Source organism: Gallinula chloropus (assembly GCF_964237585.1).
Source record: "Gallinula chloropus genome assembly, chromosome: 12".
Lineage (NCBI taxonomy): Eukaryota > Metazoa > Chordata > Aves > Gruiformes > Rallidae > Gallinula > Gallinula chloropus.
In genome coordinates this window covers 15756575-15775647 of record NC_140097.1, presented here as the reverse complement: position 1 = coordinate 15775647, position 19073 = coordinate 15756575, and the positions used below count along the sequence as shown (strand labels likewise).

The window sequence follows — 19073 nt, the reverse complement described above, 5'->3', positions numbered from 1 at the left end:
TCTCATTTTTCTTTAATGGACTCTCTCAAGAGATGAGAATATCTGAGGTTGTGAGAGAGCACCAAGTGTCTAGAATAGCCATCCATCTCCTGGTGATTTAGAATTATACAAGGTCTGAGATGCAGACTGAGATTCCCACAGCTCAGAGGTACCACACTTTGCTGGGGTCTACTTCTAGTCAAATTACTAACCGCCTTGCAATAAAAAAGAAGGAACACAGCGTGAAGGGTAGTTAATGCTGTTGCCATTCAAGCACTATTTGTCAATATGGGAGTTTTCCCATGCGACTGCCCGCAGGCAACAACCTAAAATTGTTCAAGAAAGTATTGCTGTGTTTCTTTTACTCAAAAATATCTTCAGGGAAAAAATGCTGGGAAATTAGAGGGTTTGCAGGTACACTAGCACATTAGTGGGTCATAGCTACATGGTTTTCTAAAGAAGGGTACAGCTTGTAGCTACAAAGCCACATTCATTCCAGGCACAACACTCCTGGAGTTGGTGATGTGAGACTGTGCATAAATCTGACCAAGTCTTTTTTTTGCTACGATAATTACTGAAGTCAGTACTCATATGGAGTGCAATTACTGTCAGCGGGGGCAACTTCGAAGGAAATCGGAATTTTTTTCTTTGCACAGAGGTCTAGAATTAATCCTAAAGTTGTAGGAGATTGGCAGCACACAACGAACACAGGGCAGCCCAGAGGGGCTGGGAAAGCTTTGGGAAGAACCTTACGCTTGCAGAAGGGCACTTCGGCTGTCCACTGGGTACTGTTCCCTTTCCAAACACAGGTGATGACGCTTGTTCCCTCCAGTTGGTGCTCAGCTGAGCACTGGAAGGTTATCACTGTCCCCACAGCCGTGCCATTGCCATGAATGACCTGCAGCGTTCCGAGCTGGGGAGGGAGGATGCGGCTGCACTGCCCTGCAGAACAAAAAATAAAGTGAGACAATGCTGTGCCAGAGCCCAAAGCAAAGGTCTGCTTTGGTGTTATTGTCATCAGATTGTAAATCTATCCAAGCTAACGGTCAAAACAGGTAACACACCTTGGGGTAGGCGATGCTGACTACTCTGCCAGGTACCAGTCCACAGCAAGCCCCCTTCAGTACATTTCAACAGCCGTGCTGCTCTAAGCCCTGGCACAAAGTGGGGGGTCACTCATGTTGCAACATCATCTACTCAGGCTGGTACATATTCAACATTTAAACCAATCAACCAACCTAGTGAGAATCATTCAGTGAGTTGCAAAGTCTCCTGTGGATTCCTGCCTTGTTGGACTCTGTTTTCATTTAAGTACTTAATCTGGCATCTGCCATGCTGGGAGTATTCATAACACACCTACCAGCATGCAGACACCTCAAAATCTGATGGGGTGATCATGTGCTTTAGTCTACTTTGTAGCATTTCTTCATCATCCTACAGAAACTTCCCATCTTTCAAGAGCACCGCACCTCTTGTCTTGGTTGAAATGAGCCAGGAGGTTCAAAACCTGCTCTACAAGGAGGGGGACAGGAGAGGCACGTGTGTGCAGCATGACTAAATACCAGCACTGCTTCTACACCAGAGCTCAAGGTCCTCATCTCCCACTGGATTTCCAAATGACTTCAGCAGCCTCAGAGGCAACTGAGTTGCAGTTGCAAGACCAGGGTGGCAAGCACCATGACAATACACACCAAAAAGACACACAAGAGGGAAAATATGCTTCCCTCACTTACAAGCAAAAGATCTGTGGAGTTTTAATTGCCTCCTCGAGAACATCTTGACAGAATCACGTGTTGACAGCAAATCTATTTTATTCTTAATACTTAAAAAAACCCAACCCCCTCTTGTCATTAATGTTAAGCTTCTGTGATGAAACCACAGCAGACAGATTCACTGCCCATCTTGTGTTTACAGTCTCAGAGTAATTGTTCCTCTTTCCAGCCCCCTGGAAAACAAGCCCAAAGGAACCTCTGCAAAAGACCAAACAAAACTCAAAGTGGCAATTACTGGTCCAATCTACTAAGTAAATATGCACTGAGCACTAGCTTTTAAAAACAGCCTCTCTTCATCCCACACAGATCATTTCTGTTTGTTTTGCCATGTCTTTCAGGCTCTGACTGTGGCAGCAATTTGCCTCAATGAGAGCAAATATTTCCTTGAGGGTCACTTCCCTTCCTCTCTTGTCCTTCCCTCCAACATCCCGGTACCGGAACATGTGGAATGTGCACATCGGACAACCTTCCTCCTCACTTCAGATGAGCATTAAGAGTTTGGGCTTTTCTTTTTACCTTCATCACTCAGAGACTTACCATAAAAAAAACATTCCCTAAGCTACATGATATGAATGGGCTGCCCAGGGAGGCAGTGGAGTCACCATCCCTGGATGTATTTAAAAGATGGGTGGATGTGGTGCTTAGGGACATGGTTCAGTGGTGGCTTTGGAAAGTTAGGTTGATGATTGGACTTGATGTTCTGAAAAGTGCCTTCTGATCAAGACAATTCTATGAATCTATGATTCTATATCTACTGTTCTGCATTTTTAGGCTTTCAAGGCTATTTTTAGATACCAGATCACATACTTAAGAGTACATTTTGGTGCCACTACTGCTGCACGAGACAGAAAAAGCAATTCAGAGCCAAATTCAATTCAAAGTGTGTTTGCTCAGCCACCATAGCAGCTCTCATTAGATGCCTTTGGCACCCTTGCCAGTTTAGCTGGACTCGTTATTCAGCCTTGGTTCTCCACAGAACAGTTCATTTGGTGCTGGATCCTTTCTTTCACGACATATTTTGTTCAATCCAGCATTGCCCATCCCAAGCAACACATGCCACCGTAGGTGGTTCAGGTGCTCCTGACCCTTCTGCTCACTGTCCTTGCCCATGGCTGAATGTCAGTGGCCTTCCCAGCTTTATTCCTCAGCTCTGGATGTTAAAATACTTTCCTTCACTTGTGCACTGCAGAGATTGCTAACAGGCACTGTCCCACCAAGCCATGCCTACTTCCTCGCCTTGGCCAGGGCTGGAACAGCATGATGTCATCCTGGAGGTTCATTTCCGTACGAAAGTAATTGGGGCAGGAACCCCAGAGGCTCCTTCTAACCACACCTAACGAGAGCTGTGCTTTTGAAAGCCTCAGTACCTGGCTCTGCACTGATGCTGAGCTGGAAGTTTATCAACTGCATTTCATGTGCCTGCATTTGGCCAGAGTAGAAACACCATGGCTTCTCCTAAGAGCTTTTCAACACAATTTCTTCCCACCAAAGTCCCAAGTTTAAATGTATCGCTACTTTTTGCTTTTTACAGATGATTTCATTGAAATGCATAGATGGATTATGGCTTTGTACATTTTATCCAAGTTCAGATTTAATATTTCTGGATAAAATTTGCCCTAATTTTCATCATCAATGGTCTTCTAACAGCAGATTTGTAAAGTCCCTCCATCCTTTAGTCTCTCCATTCTTTAGTTATTAGCAAAGGATGCTAGAGAACTCTTCAATGTTTTGGGGGCTACATGCTGCATTTACTGTTCTGCTAGGTTAATTTTACTCTTCCATCTCCAGAAAACCATTGTTTAGATAAGCTTCTACCCTCATATTTCTATAAGCAAACACCCCATATAGATTTACCATGTGAATACTCTTCAGGCATCTTCATCTGACTAAATCTAATGCAATGGAGAATTGTATTACTATTATTATTTTAAATATATTCTATTTATATTTTTGTTCTCAGCTGAGGCTGAATTGCTGCCTGTAGTAAAACAGAAATACCAGATAAACATTTGTGCTGACCAGATTTATGTCTTGATTTACATTTCTGTTCTAAATATCTGGGAAAAAAATTATCTTTGGGTCTTGGCTTGCAGTAACTGTTAGCCCCCAGAAATGTAAAACTGAATAACTCCCCTAATTATGGCTCTGATAGCTTTTGCAACAGCTGCCTCTCAAACTCCACAGATTCATGCTTGACAATAGGAGGAATATTGAGGAATTAACAGCCTATCAGCCATTTCTACATAGTTTATGATAAACATCAAAATTCATGACATGTTGTTTAGTTTTGATTAGCTTCATGGCATTGTTCCTAGACTTGATACATGCCTCCAGAGCCCAGCTCCCATCACATCTCACTCTTGTTCCCTGCTCCCAAGTTCAGGCTCTGCTTATACTTCCAGATAGTGGCTACTACTTTGAAGCTTGAGAACAAAACTCACTGATACATCCCTATGAAGCAAAGGCTGCACATATATTTATCTATTTGTTCTGAAGTCCAGTAGAAGTTGTGAGGACTCTTGCTTGTTCATTCTACCTATCAAACAGGACTGACAAACCATCTGTTACACTCTGTGTACCATGCCAATGTAGAGCACCACCCCTCCAGTGAGCCAAGATGACCATCAGGCATCAATTGGCCAAGTCCCTTCAGGGCACAAAGAGTCAAACACCTTCCAGTTCCTACAGCTACTTCTGCACCGTCTTGTAAAGCAAGAGCTGGTTTATATAAGTGTATTTCATAGCTTGGCTTCACACTAAAATGGTGCCCAGTGCTCAAAAAGGTTTCAAAAGGAGAAGGCTCCAGAAGACCTTGTTGCAGCCTTACTGTACTTAAAGGGGGCTTCTAAGAAAGATGGGGACAAACTTTTGAGCAAGGCCTGTAGCAACAGGATAATGAGTAATGGTAATCAACTAAAAGACAGTGGGTTTAGACTAGACAGAAGGAAGAGATTTTTTTACCCTGAGGGTGGTGAGTCACTGCCACAGGTTGCCAGTGGAGGTAGTAGATGCCCCATCCCTGGAAACATTCAGGTCAGTCAGATTGGATGGGACAACCAGGTCTAATTGAATAGCCTTTGCCTATGGCAGGGAGATGGACTAGATGACCTTTAAAGGTTCCTTTAATAGCCACCAGGGCTATTGAGTTTTGATGCCAGCTTTTCGAGGCTTCACCTACCAACCCAAACCATTCTGTGACTCTCTCTGAATTGGCCACCAACAGAGGACATTGGCTATTGAAAATAAATAGGTTATTTCATACGACAAATAACTGTCCTGAAAGTAAAGACACAAAAGTGTGGTGTACTCTATAAATTCTTAATTCATCCAAACCACTGGGTTCAGAAATAGCCACGTATGTAATTTCCAAGCACCAAATAATAAAGAGTAATGCAAGAATTAAGACCGAATAATCCAAAATCTCTCTTTGCATGCAGAGCCAGGATTATCTGCATTGCAAAATCGATTTGTCAGAAAGAGTTACCATATGGTTTCATTGTCAGCAAGCTGCAGATTTATGTTTTGCTGATAAGAACAGAAACAAGAGAGCAACCTAAGCACCCGTGCCCGATAAAACATTTTCTGTGCTCCTTTTGTAGAGAAACATAGCAACTAAAAATCAAACACATCACATTAGTATACACCAAAACGATCTAAACCACATCAATAATCACCTGTAAGCATGTTATCTAGATTGCCTCTTGCTGTTTGCACAGAAAGGGATCAATCCGTGGCTTTGCCTCATTACTCCCATACAAACATAACTTAAGCCTTCGTGTTGCTTATTGTTGACTATTTAACACAGCTAAAACACACTAGAATAACCAGCTGCCAGAAGGAGAAAGAACATTAAGTTCTAGAAACCCTGCAGAAAATAAACATGCCAATAGTATTCCTGCAAGTCTGTTTTCCTACAGAAGCACGTCTTAGAAATTATTGTCCCTGAAGTCACAGGCAGGATGTTGAACATCCGCAGCAGCCTCGCAGAAGAGCTCTTGGAAGACCTCGCTATGTCAAAAAGCAAAAGCTAAGCAGCTAGAAGCGAGACATGAAATAAAGCAGGAGTAGGGAGGCATATTGTGTGAGAAACTGCCTGGCCCCAACATCGGTCCCCTCATGGCTGTACCTTCGCTCCCTTGCAGAGCTGGCCGTGAATCCTGCCATGGGTGGGCTCTTCGCTGCATGAAGTGCTGCACACGACATTGCTGCCAGGAGGAGCCTGTCCTCCCACTAGAAAATTCAGGCACTGGCACAGCTTTTAACAAGTCAGCGTTAAACATAACACCAACCCCGCAGCAAAAGGGAGCAGGGGAGGTCCAGGCTCTCGACACTCTATAGAGCTCAAACAAGGTCCCCAGCATGCTACGGAGACTCTGGACTGTGCATTGGCAGCAGGGGATGAGCTGCTTCAGCCCATTCAAACAAAAGCACATGTCAGCAACAGCACGATCTGGGCTTCTGCACCCATCTCACTGGTTTCCAAGAGTCACTATGAAGCCAAGACACTGGAAAGCTGTCACAGACCAGTCTGCCTTCTGTCACATGGGCATGTCTCCAGTTATCCCCCTGGGGGAGGTTTTGGAAGTCCAGGCGTGGCACAAACCACACACACCAAAACATGGTCCCCTGCATACACATGATGGCGAGGGCCACCATCAGCAGGCATGGACATGCTCGTCCTCCACTGCTGGGGAAGCTTCACGCTCAGGAGCATCACGGTGACCTGCAAGAACTGCAGCGGCAGCCACATGGGCATCTGTTCCCTGGGGCCAGTCCCGTGGAGGAACTATCCAGACATCTGCATGCCATCTGAAGGCACCTACAGAAGACATCTGTCAGAGCATGCAGTCTGAAAAAGGAAACACAACTTGTTAACAATACGTGGGTCTTGCATCTGCCTGATTTCAGCATTTCCTAATGAAAATACTCTCTACAAAACATGCTGGGTTTCTACTGAAAAGTTAATTTTAGAGTTGTGAAAGAGGAAACCCAATGTCTGATCATGCTCACAGCCACCTTTAAACACTTGTGGAAATGCATTTTCAAAAAAAGCTTGTTCTCCAAGTGACGAGAAACTTCCATGCAATTAAGAGAGAAGAAGGGAAAGTGAGAGGGAGAGAAAAAAGTTATTTTAAGCATGTTTCTTTCTGTGTTTACACATCTGTGAGCTCACCTGTAGTATAGCAGATGCCTTAGGCTTGCTCTTGCTGCCTTCCCTCATTTTCTTTTCTGTTATCTGTCTTGTAGGCAAAACTGATTTCTCACCACACTGTCTGCAGTGCAATTAACACTGTGCAATAGTTCTGCGGCATGAAGGGGTGCTGGGGCTCCCACATCAGGCCGAGTCTCCTCAGTTGAGTATCCAGCAGCTTTGCTTTCCTCCTCATCATGACCCGTCCAGGGCCATCACGAGGTGGGAGCCCCCAGAACAAGTTGGGGAAAATCATCATCATTATCTCAGCATCCAGCATGTTTCCTCATGTGCAGCTAGTTTCTATCAGGAGTGCTCCTGCAACTTCTGCTATTGGACAGTGTAGGATCATTCCTGAGCTGGAGCAGGGAAGGATGCACGCACAGAGGAAGAGAGACATGAGTGCCTCCAGAGAAAAGAAAGAGCACAGCATCAAACATCCAGCAGCTCTGGAACACGAGAGGGGCTGAGTCACTCATGAAGACCACCTTTGCAAATAAATGAGCAGAATTAGACTCCTCTACCGCTGGTGGATGCTGGGGACATCTGACCCTCCTAAGCCTCATCCTCTGCCAAGACAAAGCCGGTGCAAAGCCAGCCAGAAGTCCTGAGCAAGACATTCAATCACCTTGTCAACACTGCTGCGGTGGGGCAGGCACCAGTGCTGCCCCCGTGCAACCCAGAGCTGCCAGATGCTTGCACCCACTTAGTGTTGGGATGTCGGCCCCATGGCCAGACAGGAAAACAGTAACGCCAAGAGCTGTGTGGTCCTTGACAACTCAGGATGCCCTGTGGGGGACAAAAGATGGCAAAGCCTACTCCAAGGTCTTTTCATGCCTGCTAAGGTAGCAAAAGTTCTTGGCAGTAGATTCTTGGCTTCCACCTCCGGATGAAACCCTTGCACCACGCTGCTGCAGCCCCACACAACTAAACCCACAGCACACAAACTCAGTTCATATCTCCTTACAACACTGAGCCTTTGTCTTTCCTCTCTCCCAACATTTTCCATCTGTCTTTTGAGCTGCTCCCTGTAGCGAAAAAGATGTAGCAAGATTTAGGAGTCGGCACTAAACGCTTCCCAGCTCAGCTCTGAAATAGTCAAGGTCTGCAAACGATTTTAATCCATGTAAAATCTGAGCTGCACGTCACCCAAGTGCTAGAGTGGGGTTTGACGACAACATGTGCAATCCACTCCTATTTCAACACAAATGAAGTGCAGGATTGGTGTAAAATTATTCCTATTTGTGTCTTTTATGCTAATCTTTTAAGGGTGAATTAGTTCCAGCCACTGTACTGCCATTTCCATGATGGATTTTGGGGGTTTTTTTGCCAGTTTCCATCAATCTGTAGATTTTACTCTTGGATCTGGCAACGAGGGCAATACTAAGTATTTCTCTTCTTGTGGGAACAGTTAAATGAGAAGTGAGGACTAAATGAAAAATTAGGTATTTGACAAAGTCCCCAGAAAAGCAAGAACAGATGGGGTTGCCGTGCTTTATTAGTCTGTTTACCAACAGAATGGAAAAAAAATAGGTTATGACACTTCTGAACAGTTAATAATAGTGCAGCTTTCAAGAACAGGAAGGATCCATTAAACGTAAAGCAAATTAGAAGCATCTATTTCTCTCCTCACCACTACTTCATATTACAAAAAATTAAAATGCAACTTTGTATCTGTACCAAGCTCCACTACAAAGCACACCAGGATTATGCTTTAATTCAAACTGTTCCAAATTAAAAATTACCCATGGAAGAGATGCCAACAGTTAATTCTGTAACTGTTTAATGGGGGGGGGGGGGGGGGGGGGGTGGTGTAATATTGCTCATGGCTTCCTTGATGTGTCATTCTGAGGTTAGACAATATATAAATCACAGATCTGCACAGTGCAGTTTGTGGCCTAGATTCCAGAAACAAAGATCCTAAAGAGAGTAAAACTAAAAGGAATAACTTGAAATGAGCTTTTCACCTGTACTTTACCCGAGACCCTGACTGTATCAAGTGTCCTGGTGCTATTGCCAGGATGCAACTGAAATCCAGTGCTCCGGAGAGCAGAGTCCCAGCATGCTGTCCCCACCAGCAGCAAGGGACACAGCCCTTGCTGCACTTACCTCTGAAGTCTCTTAACACTGCTTCTTGCATAATAAGCACTGGTATTTACAAGAAGGAGGACAGAAGTAACTGGTTACACAATACCACAGTCTTCTACAGATGGTCCTCAGCCTCCCCCGTGCATCTCTGCATCCACAGTCTCTAGAGAGGTTTGAATCCAAAGGAAGATGCGAGCATCACCCCAAGATCTGTCACCCTGTCTTTGGGGAGAGCCAAACAGAATCAGGGACATGAGAAACACAGAGTAAATGAAGCTGTCAGCTCTTCTCTGAATTTTAAAACTGCAGGTCAGGCATCGGTTTCCTTATCGGTTTCCTCCTCCCTGGGGAACAGCTCAAACAAGGAGCATCCCTGCCCCTTCCCTCTGCCACCAGGTCCCTCTCTGTCCTCAGCACACCTTTGCTGCTGAACTGTCCTTAATGAAACAGTGGTCTGGTAAAGTCCATAGGTTCATATTTTCTACTTCCATCATTATTTTCCCTCAGTGCTCATGAATAACCTTCTCACTCCTTAAACCCGTGCAGCCAACCATGACATTTCTGCAGATGGTGCAAAGCGATATGTGGGCTCCATTAACCAGACCCTGTACGTTTTCCAATGGAAACCATGATGACCAGAAACGTTTGGGGTTTTTTCCTTGTCCATAATTGAGATAAGAGATTATCTCGGGCCACTGCTCAAAGCATTTTTCCCTATCACAATAACTGCAAGAGAAAAATCACCACAAACTAAAAAAAAAGTTAAACAGAGGTGCTACAGGAGGCCAATGATTTTTGGAAATCCTGATTCCAGCACCCAACTCGATATTTAGCACCTCACTGACCCAGATCAGGTATGAAGAGAAAAGCAGGCCAGTTTTACTAGCAGTCTGTCCTGGGCAAGCCTTTTCCATGCTCTATGGGAGAGAACCAGCAACCGCTTATGAGGGCAAAACCTTCTTGGCCACCTCCCTTCAGGCAGCGATGACGATGATGGGCATTTCTGGGGTCTGGAGAAGGCTTGTAAGGACCTGAATTGAAAACCTGACCCTTTAGTCTGAAAGGGGATGCTCTGACACAATCTGCTCTCTTGCTTTTGTTCCCTTTAAAATGCAGAAAGGAGAAAAATGTCAAAATCACCTTGCTGGCCAGTTCCAATACAAACACCTTATCAGCACTCACCCTACCAACAGGCCCGAGGAAAGGGCTCGCTGTCAGAAAAGCTTTCGCTCCGCGGCTTTTCACGTGGAAAATGGTTTAGCACCTCCACGGATCTCAGCAAAACCCTTCAGCTTTTTCTCCTTAGAGCAGACTTTTTTTTGACACCTCAGTGGATCACTTTTATATTTAACCTGAAAGCCAGCTGGTAACAAATCCATTTTCTGGCTCCCCTTAATAATTATCTAAGGTTTGGGTTTTTTAAATATTTCAATAGATCTTTAGCAAATCGAGCAAGATTCAGATTTTAACGCTTCTTGCAGGCAAGGAAACTAAAGTAGAGATAAACCAGCAGCAACATTGTCCATTAAACTGTGGATCTGCAGCTTTGATAGAGAAATCGCTGATGGCCTTCATGGATGGGCAGGAGAGCTGAGCTAAGAATGTCAGACTGAAAGGTTATGGTATGGAAAATGATTATCTGAACATACCTGATGGAAAAGTTAGTATGAACGCAGTGTCCTGGCAACTTCAAATATCTGGTCTTAACATGTTTTTTACTTGTCTATTTAATTTCTAATAGGCAGGGTGGAACTTGGCACTTCATTAAGGAGCTACCCACTGGAGGAGCCAAAAGAAACCTATTTTCACAGGGAAAGCATATGGCATTAGGAACCACACATGGATGAAGGATAAAGGATGCCCAGCTGGACAATTCTCCAGGGCAGGGGCTGCTGCTCATCCCTGCAGCAGCCACGCATGCTGCTACCTGCTCAGCCACCCGGGTATCCCTGAAATGTGTCCTGCAGGGAAGGCAGCATCCCCACGCATCTGTCACCCTGACCCTGACACACTCCCACCTCTCACCTGGGCACCACTGAGAAAGGGAGCTCAGTCCAGCTGTGCGTTTCTCCCCGTATAGCCTGTGACAGCTCTGGGTTATCTGCCTGCGGCAACCGTTGGGTCTAGACTGCATCCAGCGGCGGGCAAACACACTCAGGGCAATGAACACTGCTGATAAGAGCAGACGTCCCCCCATGATATGGCCAGTGGCCATGCATCATTTCTGTGTCACATTTGCTAGGCAGGGCTTGTCTCACAGATGGCAAAAAACCCTGTCAGGGGGCAACACGAGGTGCTACTGCACCCACTTGAGCGGGAAGGGTCCAGAGCTGGACGACAACTGCTTTGAGCATTAAAAAAATCCACCTCCTTTGTAAAATTTTGGATGGGCCAGAAATATTTGCTACTTGATAGTTACATGCTCATTTTTGGACTCAAAGCCCCAAACATAGGTGTTACATTTACACTGATCACTTACTTGTAAAGACTACAGGAACTTTTCAACCTCTCCTCTTTGAAACTACCTTCTTGTTTTAAACCAGGATACCAAACAGAGGCGTGTTAAGTTTTCTAGGAGGACTTCCAACCATCCCGTTAAGGAAAAACAACCTTCATTCTAGAGTCTTCCCCTGCATCTGTTCCCTCTGGCTGTCCCATATTTACTTCTGCAAGTCCTTTCTCCTGCCCAATAGCAAACTGAAGCTGTTCCTGCACTTGGTTTGCTGTGTTAAGCTGCTAAATGTGCACTACAGAGCTGTGACCCGGCCTTCGCAACTGTCAGCAAGAATTTCTGTGAATAATTGATTTTTTTAGACACCAGTCTGAAAGAGTTAGCAATAGCATGCAATTTGTTATGGTGATAGAAATCATTCATGGACTGAGAACCTAACAGCCAGATTAAAAAACCTTTAAAAACCTCTGCGGTTTTATCACATCTTATTTCTCTTCTCTCTTTTTTTTTTTCCCCTTTCTTTTCTCTGCTGCTGGGTTCGGTGTTCCCAGGCTTCACCCATGACAGCGGAGCGGCACACAGCCAGGAGCTTGGCTGTGGACACAAAACCAACCTGCAAAACCTGCAACGTGTGAAAGTCACGCAGCATCCTGCCAGGAACCGCTCGAGCACGGCAATGATTAACTGTACGAGTCAATAAGCACATCTGCTTTCAGCCTCCCTGGCCATAGGAATTAGTGAAAGATGGCATGAAGATTGACAGGGATGCTGGTATAAGGATGGGGAACCAGTCCATAGTGTTTACTTTCTCCCATTAAAGGAGTCAATGATTGCAGGCAAGTTACATGCTGAATGACAAGTAGCTTTTAAGCAAGTAGATTAAAGGACAGAAGCCCCATGCACTTCGCTTCCTTGTACAGCATGTGTCTGAGAAACTTCCACCTGCACCAGAAAATTCAGCTCCATCACTGGCAGCTTTTGGATGGCCAGAGTATGGGGGGGGGGGGAATTGTTTCTGATTCGTATTTTAAATGAGGGAAAAATTAAGCCCATCTGTATTTCTGTATGTTACAGCAATAACATGCCACACACCGGAGCGCTCTCTTGCCCATGCAAAGGGTCACGGGCTCTGTGGGGTACCTCTTTTTAGAGCAAAGCGACACCTCTGTGTCCAGTCCAGGTGCCTCTTCAGACCCAACCAACAACCAGAGGGCCTGGAGGTTACTGCAGGTCTGAGCAGACATTCAACTGGGTATAGCTCTGCTCCTGTACGTGAAGCCACAGATTTCTGCTCCCCTTCACAGGAGGAATCAAACAGCAAAACTCACCCCTTGCGCCTCCTCAGCCACCCCAGCTCAGACATGTTCCCAAACACAGCTTCCCAGTGAGTCCACACATGTCCTTGGGTTTGCATGTGCCTTTCCTTCACCTCACCTAGCTCCCATCCCTGTTTTCACCCTGCCCAGCAAAAGACCCTTCACTCAGAAGACTTCCACACGAGTGGGATTCTGCCCGGCTCGTTTTCATCCCAGAAATAACAACTTAATAACCCCTTTGAATTCATCGGAGGAAAAGCAGAGCAGTTAACCCATCCTCTTCCCTGCAAGTGTTTCTATCAGCCATTGCTGCTCCAACCTCTGGCGACCCAGCTGCGAGTGCAGCCTTCCCAGGCAGCGTGAGGGCTGGGGGACCAGCACCTCTACACCTGTGGCAGGGGCTCTGTCAGCCAGCCAACACCTGTACGAACACCAGACACCAGCTCTGCTCCACCTCCAAGATCCTCAGCAGATAGAGGAATTGATTTATTTTGGTGAGCAGTTGCCCATTTTGCAACTTCTGCATTTCTCACCGTCGCCTTGAAACGAAACAGAGCGGGAGCGAGGCAGACTCCCTCCCAGGCTGCAAAATCATCTCCGTCAATCTTTCGATCCACTGAGCTAGTCAAAACTGCTCCCCAGAATAACACGCCTGCTTATCTGCGCTGCCTTTGAGAGACAGCATGTCAATAAAATGCCTAAATGAAAACAAGCAACTCTCCTACATCCTGGCTTGTCCCCATCAAATTATTGCAGGCAAGATGCTGCAGTGCCAGGCAGATAAAAAGTCTGTGGCCATTGTGACTAAGGAAGCTAAGTAGGGCTAATTTCAGAGCAGTTGCAGTCCTCTTTGTTGTAGAGTTGCAGATGTACATAGGGAGCTCTGCTTTCCCACTGGAATCCAAAGACCTTGGTGGAATGGCCCAACCAGCAGCATTTTGGTCATTTAGAACGGACCCAGAAAGTGCTGGATTATCTGCTGTCATGGGGGTGGTTTTGTTTCTGCGTGTTGAGGCCGACTTCTGAGTTTTCAAATATGAAATTCTCACGTCCAAAACGTTCAGCTCTCTTCATTCCCTAGCTGAAATTCAGAAGTCTAGACATAATTCATCTCTATAACCTAGGTAATTTAAGAGCAGCTAGGACAAAGTGTTGGAGAATACCACAGGGAATGATGGTGTGCTATGGAAGACTGTGCCAGAAGACCTAATAACTCTTTTCCTTCTGTTTTGTACCATTCTAGTTTTTATGACAAGTACAAAAACATCAATTTTCTCAAAGCAGCAACAATGCCTGGTGCAGATGCCCAAGCACTATGAGTAGCCTCTTGCGTTACAGGAGATAAAACCAATTAGCTGAAATTCTGCAACTGTGACTCCTTGCACCTTATGTAATAAAAGGTTTCCCTTTGATGTCATGGGAGAAAAAGGATGGAGAAATAACCCCGAAGAAATTACAAGCCCATATATTCCAAGATGTGCCCTGTGGAAACAGAAATTTGGGATCGGTGTTTTCTTCCCCAGCTTAAAGACTGCTGCATCTCAGGATCTCAGGAACAAGGCAAAACCCTCCTTGCAGCCCTTCTGCAGACCAGTGGTGCTCTTGGCTTTGAAGAGCAACTCTGCTTTTGCTTTCCTGGAAGAGCAACAGTTCTCAGCGACACAGTTTCAGTTTCAGTTCTGGCAAGGAAACTCACTTCAGAATAAAAAAGCTGCTTATAACAAGAGAGCAGACCCCTCGAGTCACCCAAGACACATCCAGCCTGGTGCCCACATCCCACCAGAACCACCCTGAGTACACTGAGCAGAGATGTGGTGATACCTCTCCCATCTTCCAGAAAACTGCAGCTTGCACCTGTCCTAAGCCAGAGATGATGCCTCTTCCTTTAAGTGGTATCTGCTAGACAGTTTCTTCCACACGTCAGGCTGGAGACAGCATCGCAGTGTTCCACCCATCTCATGCAGCTCCTGCTTCCCTGGCTTGGGAAGGCGGTGTGATGGAGCAGAACCACAACCACAGACAACAACCCAGCAGCAAGAGACTTGTAACTTATAACTTGGCACAACGGTTGCTTCTGTTGCATTCTCCATGTCTTCCCTAGGTGCCCCTTGTCTGTGGCTACAGCAATGTGCTTACAGCTGTACCTGTCTGTCTACAGAAGTTGTGCTGCCCCAGTCTGAAGGAGCCATGGGATTGCACTGATGGGGGGAATCACAGCAAAAAACAAGGCACCACCCTGGAAAAAGAGGGCCAGAGCTCCTGGCTGCTACCACATGGAGACTGAAAATAAGGACACACCTTCGTGACTCCTTCCTCTTCTTCCCCTTTCACCCAAACAGCCCCCAGTATAATCTGAGCAGCTCCAGAGGAACCAGCAGCTCAGTGGCAAGGCAGCAGCCGAGCTGACAACAGCACTCCTGCTTCAGGGCAGTTTCTGCAGGGCAGGAAAACGCTCAGGTCATCACTGACACGAGCATTTCAGAGGCTTTTTCAGATAATGTAACGAGCCTGGCAAGAGACGGTCGATGAGTATCTGTCCATAGCAAACTACTGCAGAAAGGCAATAACACTGTAATGCTGCTGTGACAGCAAAACAACCACCGTTCGGTACGGAACACATAAAAGCATTTGTATCGTTTAAAAATGTAAGAAGCTGAACCAAAGAAGGCTTCTCCTTCGCTTCAAGACATTTGCTGTGCTCTTCCCTCAACCCCATGCTCCCGCTCTTCCCATACACAGAGTACAGGAGCATCACGCTGACCTTCCCCGGGAGCGAGCCAGGCTCCCACCGCTCCTTGCGCAAGCCCACCGCTGAACCTCCTCACCCACAGGGTGGTTGGTCTCCTTCACCTGCTGGAGGCCAGACTGTCAGAGGGAGAAACCAATCCTCAAAACACAGGTGAGACCAGGAAAACCAGGAGGGGATTTCACAGCCCTAAGACCCTTTAAGTGCTACTGGCATCAGGCTGTGCCAAGGCACCTCATTCACTTTGCCCTCCCTCAACGCATTCATTCACATGGACATCTCACCACAACTTTTTTCTACCCTCTGCAAAAGGAACGTGTGGGGGCGTCTGTCCTCACAAACCTTTATCATCACCCTATTGCTCACAGCCTGAAATTTGAACAAGGGGCACTCAGTCACAGCAGAATGAAGAATGATCCCTGATAACAATGCGATACAATGAAAGACACCGTGTAACAATTGTCATCAGCTTTCTCTGGAGGTCACTTCTCCAGCAGATGCTGCTGCATAAACAACGGAGTTGCATTTAAATTAAGCACCCTGAGCAAGAGTTCAATTTAGAATTGTACAAGTAGTCATCACCTCAGCTAAGCCACTTGGCTTTAGCAGCAGCACGGCCACCTAACTCAATCAGTAGCAACAAATGGACATTCAACCAAGGCAAAGCCTGCACTGCTGGCAAAGGCCAAGAGACACCTCTGTAAAGCAGCGGGGCAGTGAGGGGAGAGGTGTGGAGGCAGCGTGGCACCCAGCGAAGGTCACCCGTGAGCATCTCTGCTGGTCCTGCTGCAGGCACAACAGCTACACTTAGGCACAGCCATGTCCCAATCCTGTGTACTTCTTTTTTCACTCCAATTTAGCACCAAGAACTCCCACTCCACAGTTTCAGTGTAGCTAGTTTGGATTAAAAGGTGTTTGCTGTTCTTGTTGAAGAGACAGCTGAGAGAAGGCAGGTTTGTAAGTATCTGAGGGGTTAACTGGGCTTGGATTTCTAGTCTGAATGCCAATTATTTAATCTTTTGGGGGTGGATCCCACTTTTCTGTAATTTTTGCCACAAATTGACATGCAGCAAGATTAGCCCAGGTAGGGACAGAAAGGTTGAGTGTGATGTGGGACATGTCACTTCCCAACCTCACCCTTGACTGTGGGCAAACCCAGCCCAGGAAGATCATCTGACACAGCAAATAAAAGCAGCCAGACATACATGACTTTACAAAAGAAAAAAGTCAATAATTAGTAACATTAGCATCAAACTAGAGCAACAGGGTCTGCGCTTGTGTCTGAGTTGTTAACTCTCTAAGTAGGTTTCCCAGAACTTGTTTCACATTTTGAAAGGGAACTGCTCTATTAAATTCAAATTAAATGCACAGTTAAGCACATTTGGCGGCTGCAATTTAAAGCATAGCTACACTGTCAGCCCAAACATGTTCACTCATTTCCATCAGCATCACAAAACCAGGTCATTGATAAAGTCTGTGAGAACCTTGTGAGCAAATTATATAGCGTGGTACACAGGGACAGGGAGTGAAGGAGAAGGGGGTCCCTGAATTTCAGGAGGCACTGAAGCAAGGGAGAAACCCTGTCTACCCTGTGATCTGCAGCATGGCAGGGAGAAGCACAGGCAAGCAGTGTTATGCCAGAAGCAGCTCACCCATGGCCACGCTGAGATCCTGCAGGCTCCTTCCATCCAACCTTGCTCCCAGGCTCCAGCACTCGCTGGAGCTGCGGCCAGGCAGCTCCTGCTGCCCAGACTGCGGGACTGGGGCTCTGCCTCCCTCCCAAACCCAAAACTCACGGGGGCTTCAGCAGTGTGCACATCCTACCTGCGTTAGACCCTCTGTCAATTCCCACTGCCATCGAGTTAATCGGACATACCAAGTCAAAGAGGCTTAGAAAGGATGTTACAGTCTATGGCATCAGATTGAACAACAAGACTAGAGGGAAGAGAGAGAAAAGGAAGCAAAAAAGCTTTGATCGCTTTCTCATTCCGCTCCTCAGCGTATTATCCTATTGCATTAAAACGCCGGTACCTTCACTTCCTGCCCAGTCAATATGCCTTTCGCCGGAGCTGACACCTCCCTTAGGGCAGCAGGGAGCGACGTGCCGGGCTCCCTCCTCTGGGGAAGGGTGTCTGACCGCGGCACTACCCTGTCCACACGGCTCCGGGTCTCTCACCGCTCAACTCAGCCAGCTCTAAACTTTCACGTTAACCCCAGGGCTTCGTTTTTAACAGCAATTAACGCCCAGGAAGGCCCGGACAGCGAGCTGCCGCCTGGCCGGGCCCTCCAGCTCAGGGCACCCCGAATCGCTCCCGGGGCTCTCGTCACCTCCGGAGGCGTCTGGGGCGGCTCCGGGGAGGGTGCTGTAGTCCTAGACCCCGCGAGGATACCCGTCCCTGGGGGGCCTGGGGCGGCTGGGCCCCCGCCCCCGGTGCTGGATCGCAGCCTGGCCCCGCCGGAGCCATCCTTGCGCCTCGGTACCCGCACGCAGCTCCGGCAGAGCCCTGAGGGACACCGGCTAAGTCCCCTCTTGTGCACGAATTGGGGGGGGGGGGGGGGGGGTGAGGGGCGGCACCGGGATACTCGCCCTGGGGCGCTGTGTCCCTGAAAAACTTCCGTCTGAGGGCGAGGTGTCTCCCCACCTCCCTCGGCAGTCGCGGAGACCGGTCCGCAGTCGGCCCAGAGGGGATGATGCCTTGCCTGGAGAGGGGTCCGGAGCTGAAGAGGGGTTGGGTAACGAGATCCTGACCTGGGGGTCCCGCTCCCCTTCCCGGGACACACACACACACACACCCCCCCTGCCCGGAGGATCCCACCTCCGGCCCGCGGTATCCCGCACCCCTGCCCGTCTCCGGCGCTGCCGCCGCTGTCATTCCGCTCCCCCCGGTGCGGCGCAGGAGGGACTTGTGCGCGGAACGACGCGGGACTCCGCGGGGTCGGGGCCGCGCTCGTACCTGTGTATCCGCGGGGGCCGCCGCCGTCCTGCCCGGGCGCGGCGGTTCGCGGCACGTCCAGCCCCGGCGCCGTGGCTGCCGGCATGGCTCCGCCGAGCCCGGCCGCGCCGAGCCCAGCCGCGCCGCCCCGCGCCTCCCCGGCAGGTGCAGCCCGCCTCCGCCTCCGCCCGCCCTCCGCTGGGGCCGGGCAGGGCCGGGCCGGAGGAGGGGGGGCGCCGGGCCGTGGCGGGGGAGCCGCTGTCCCGCGGGAGCCGCCGCCGCGGCCCCGCCAGCCCCCAGCCTCACCGCCCCTCCACCGGCACCCGCGGAGCAGGAGAAGGGGAGGAGGATGGAGGGAGGCGGTGGCTATTCGGGGCTGGCGGGAGCCCAGGCGCCGCTGTAGTGCTTCCCCGGCCCGCTGCGGCCCCGCGGGCTACCCCCTCCCGGCACCCGAAGCTCGGCCCGTCCCCTCCCGACCCGCACGGCCCCCCCGGAGCAGCCTGGCGGAGATGCGGCACCGCCCAGGGCGCTGGGCAGGGGACTGCCGGCCCTTCCCGCTGTCCGTCCCCCCAGCCCCGCTACCTGCCTGCCCGCTG

The 19073-nt window shown here is 48.4% G+C and overlaps 1 protein-coding gene across 1 annotated transcript in view; it reads right to left on the bottom strand.

Moving 5' to 3' along the window:
* Positions 1-18583, bottom strand: part of SUSD3 (sushi domain containing 3) — a gene marked incomplete at both ends in the record, with an annotated part of 38350 nt that extends 19767 nt beyond the window's left edge. The window contains 2 exons of the mRNA XM_084269566.1: positions 733-921; positions 18499-18583. Coding sequence (XP_084125692.1) covers positions 733-921; positions 18499-18583 — 274 coding nt within the window. The remainder of the gene's footprint in view (positions 1-732; positions 922-18498) is intronic.
* Between the last annotated feature and the right edge of the window lie 490 nt (positions 18584-19073).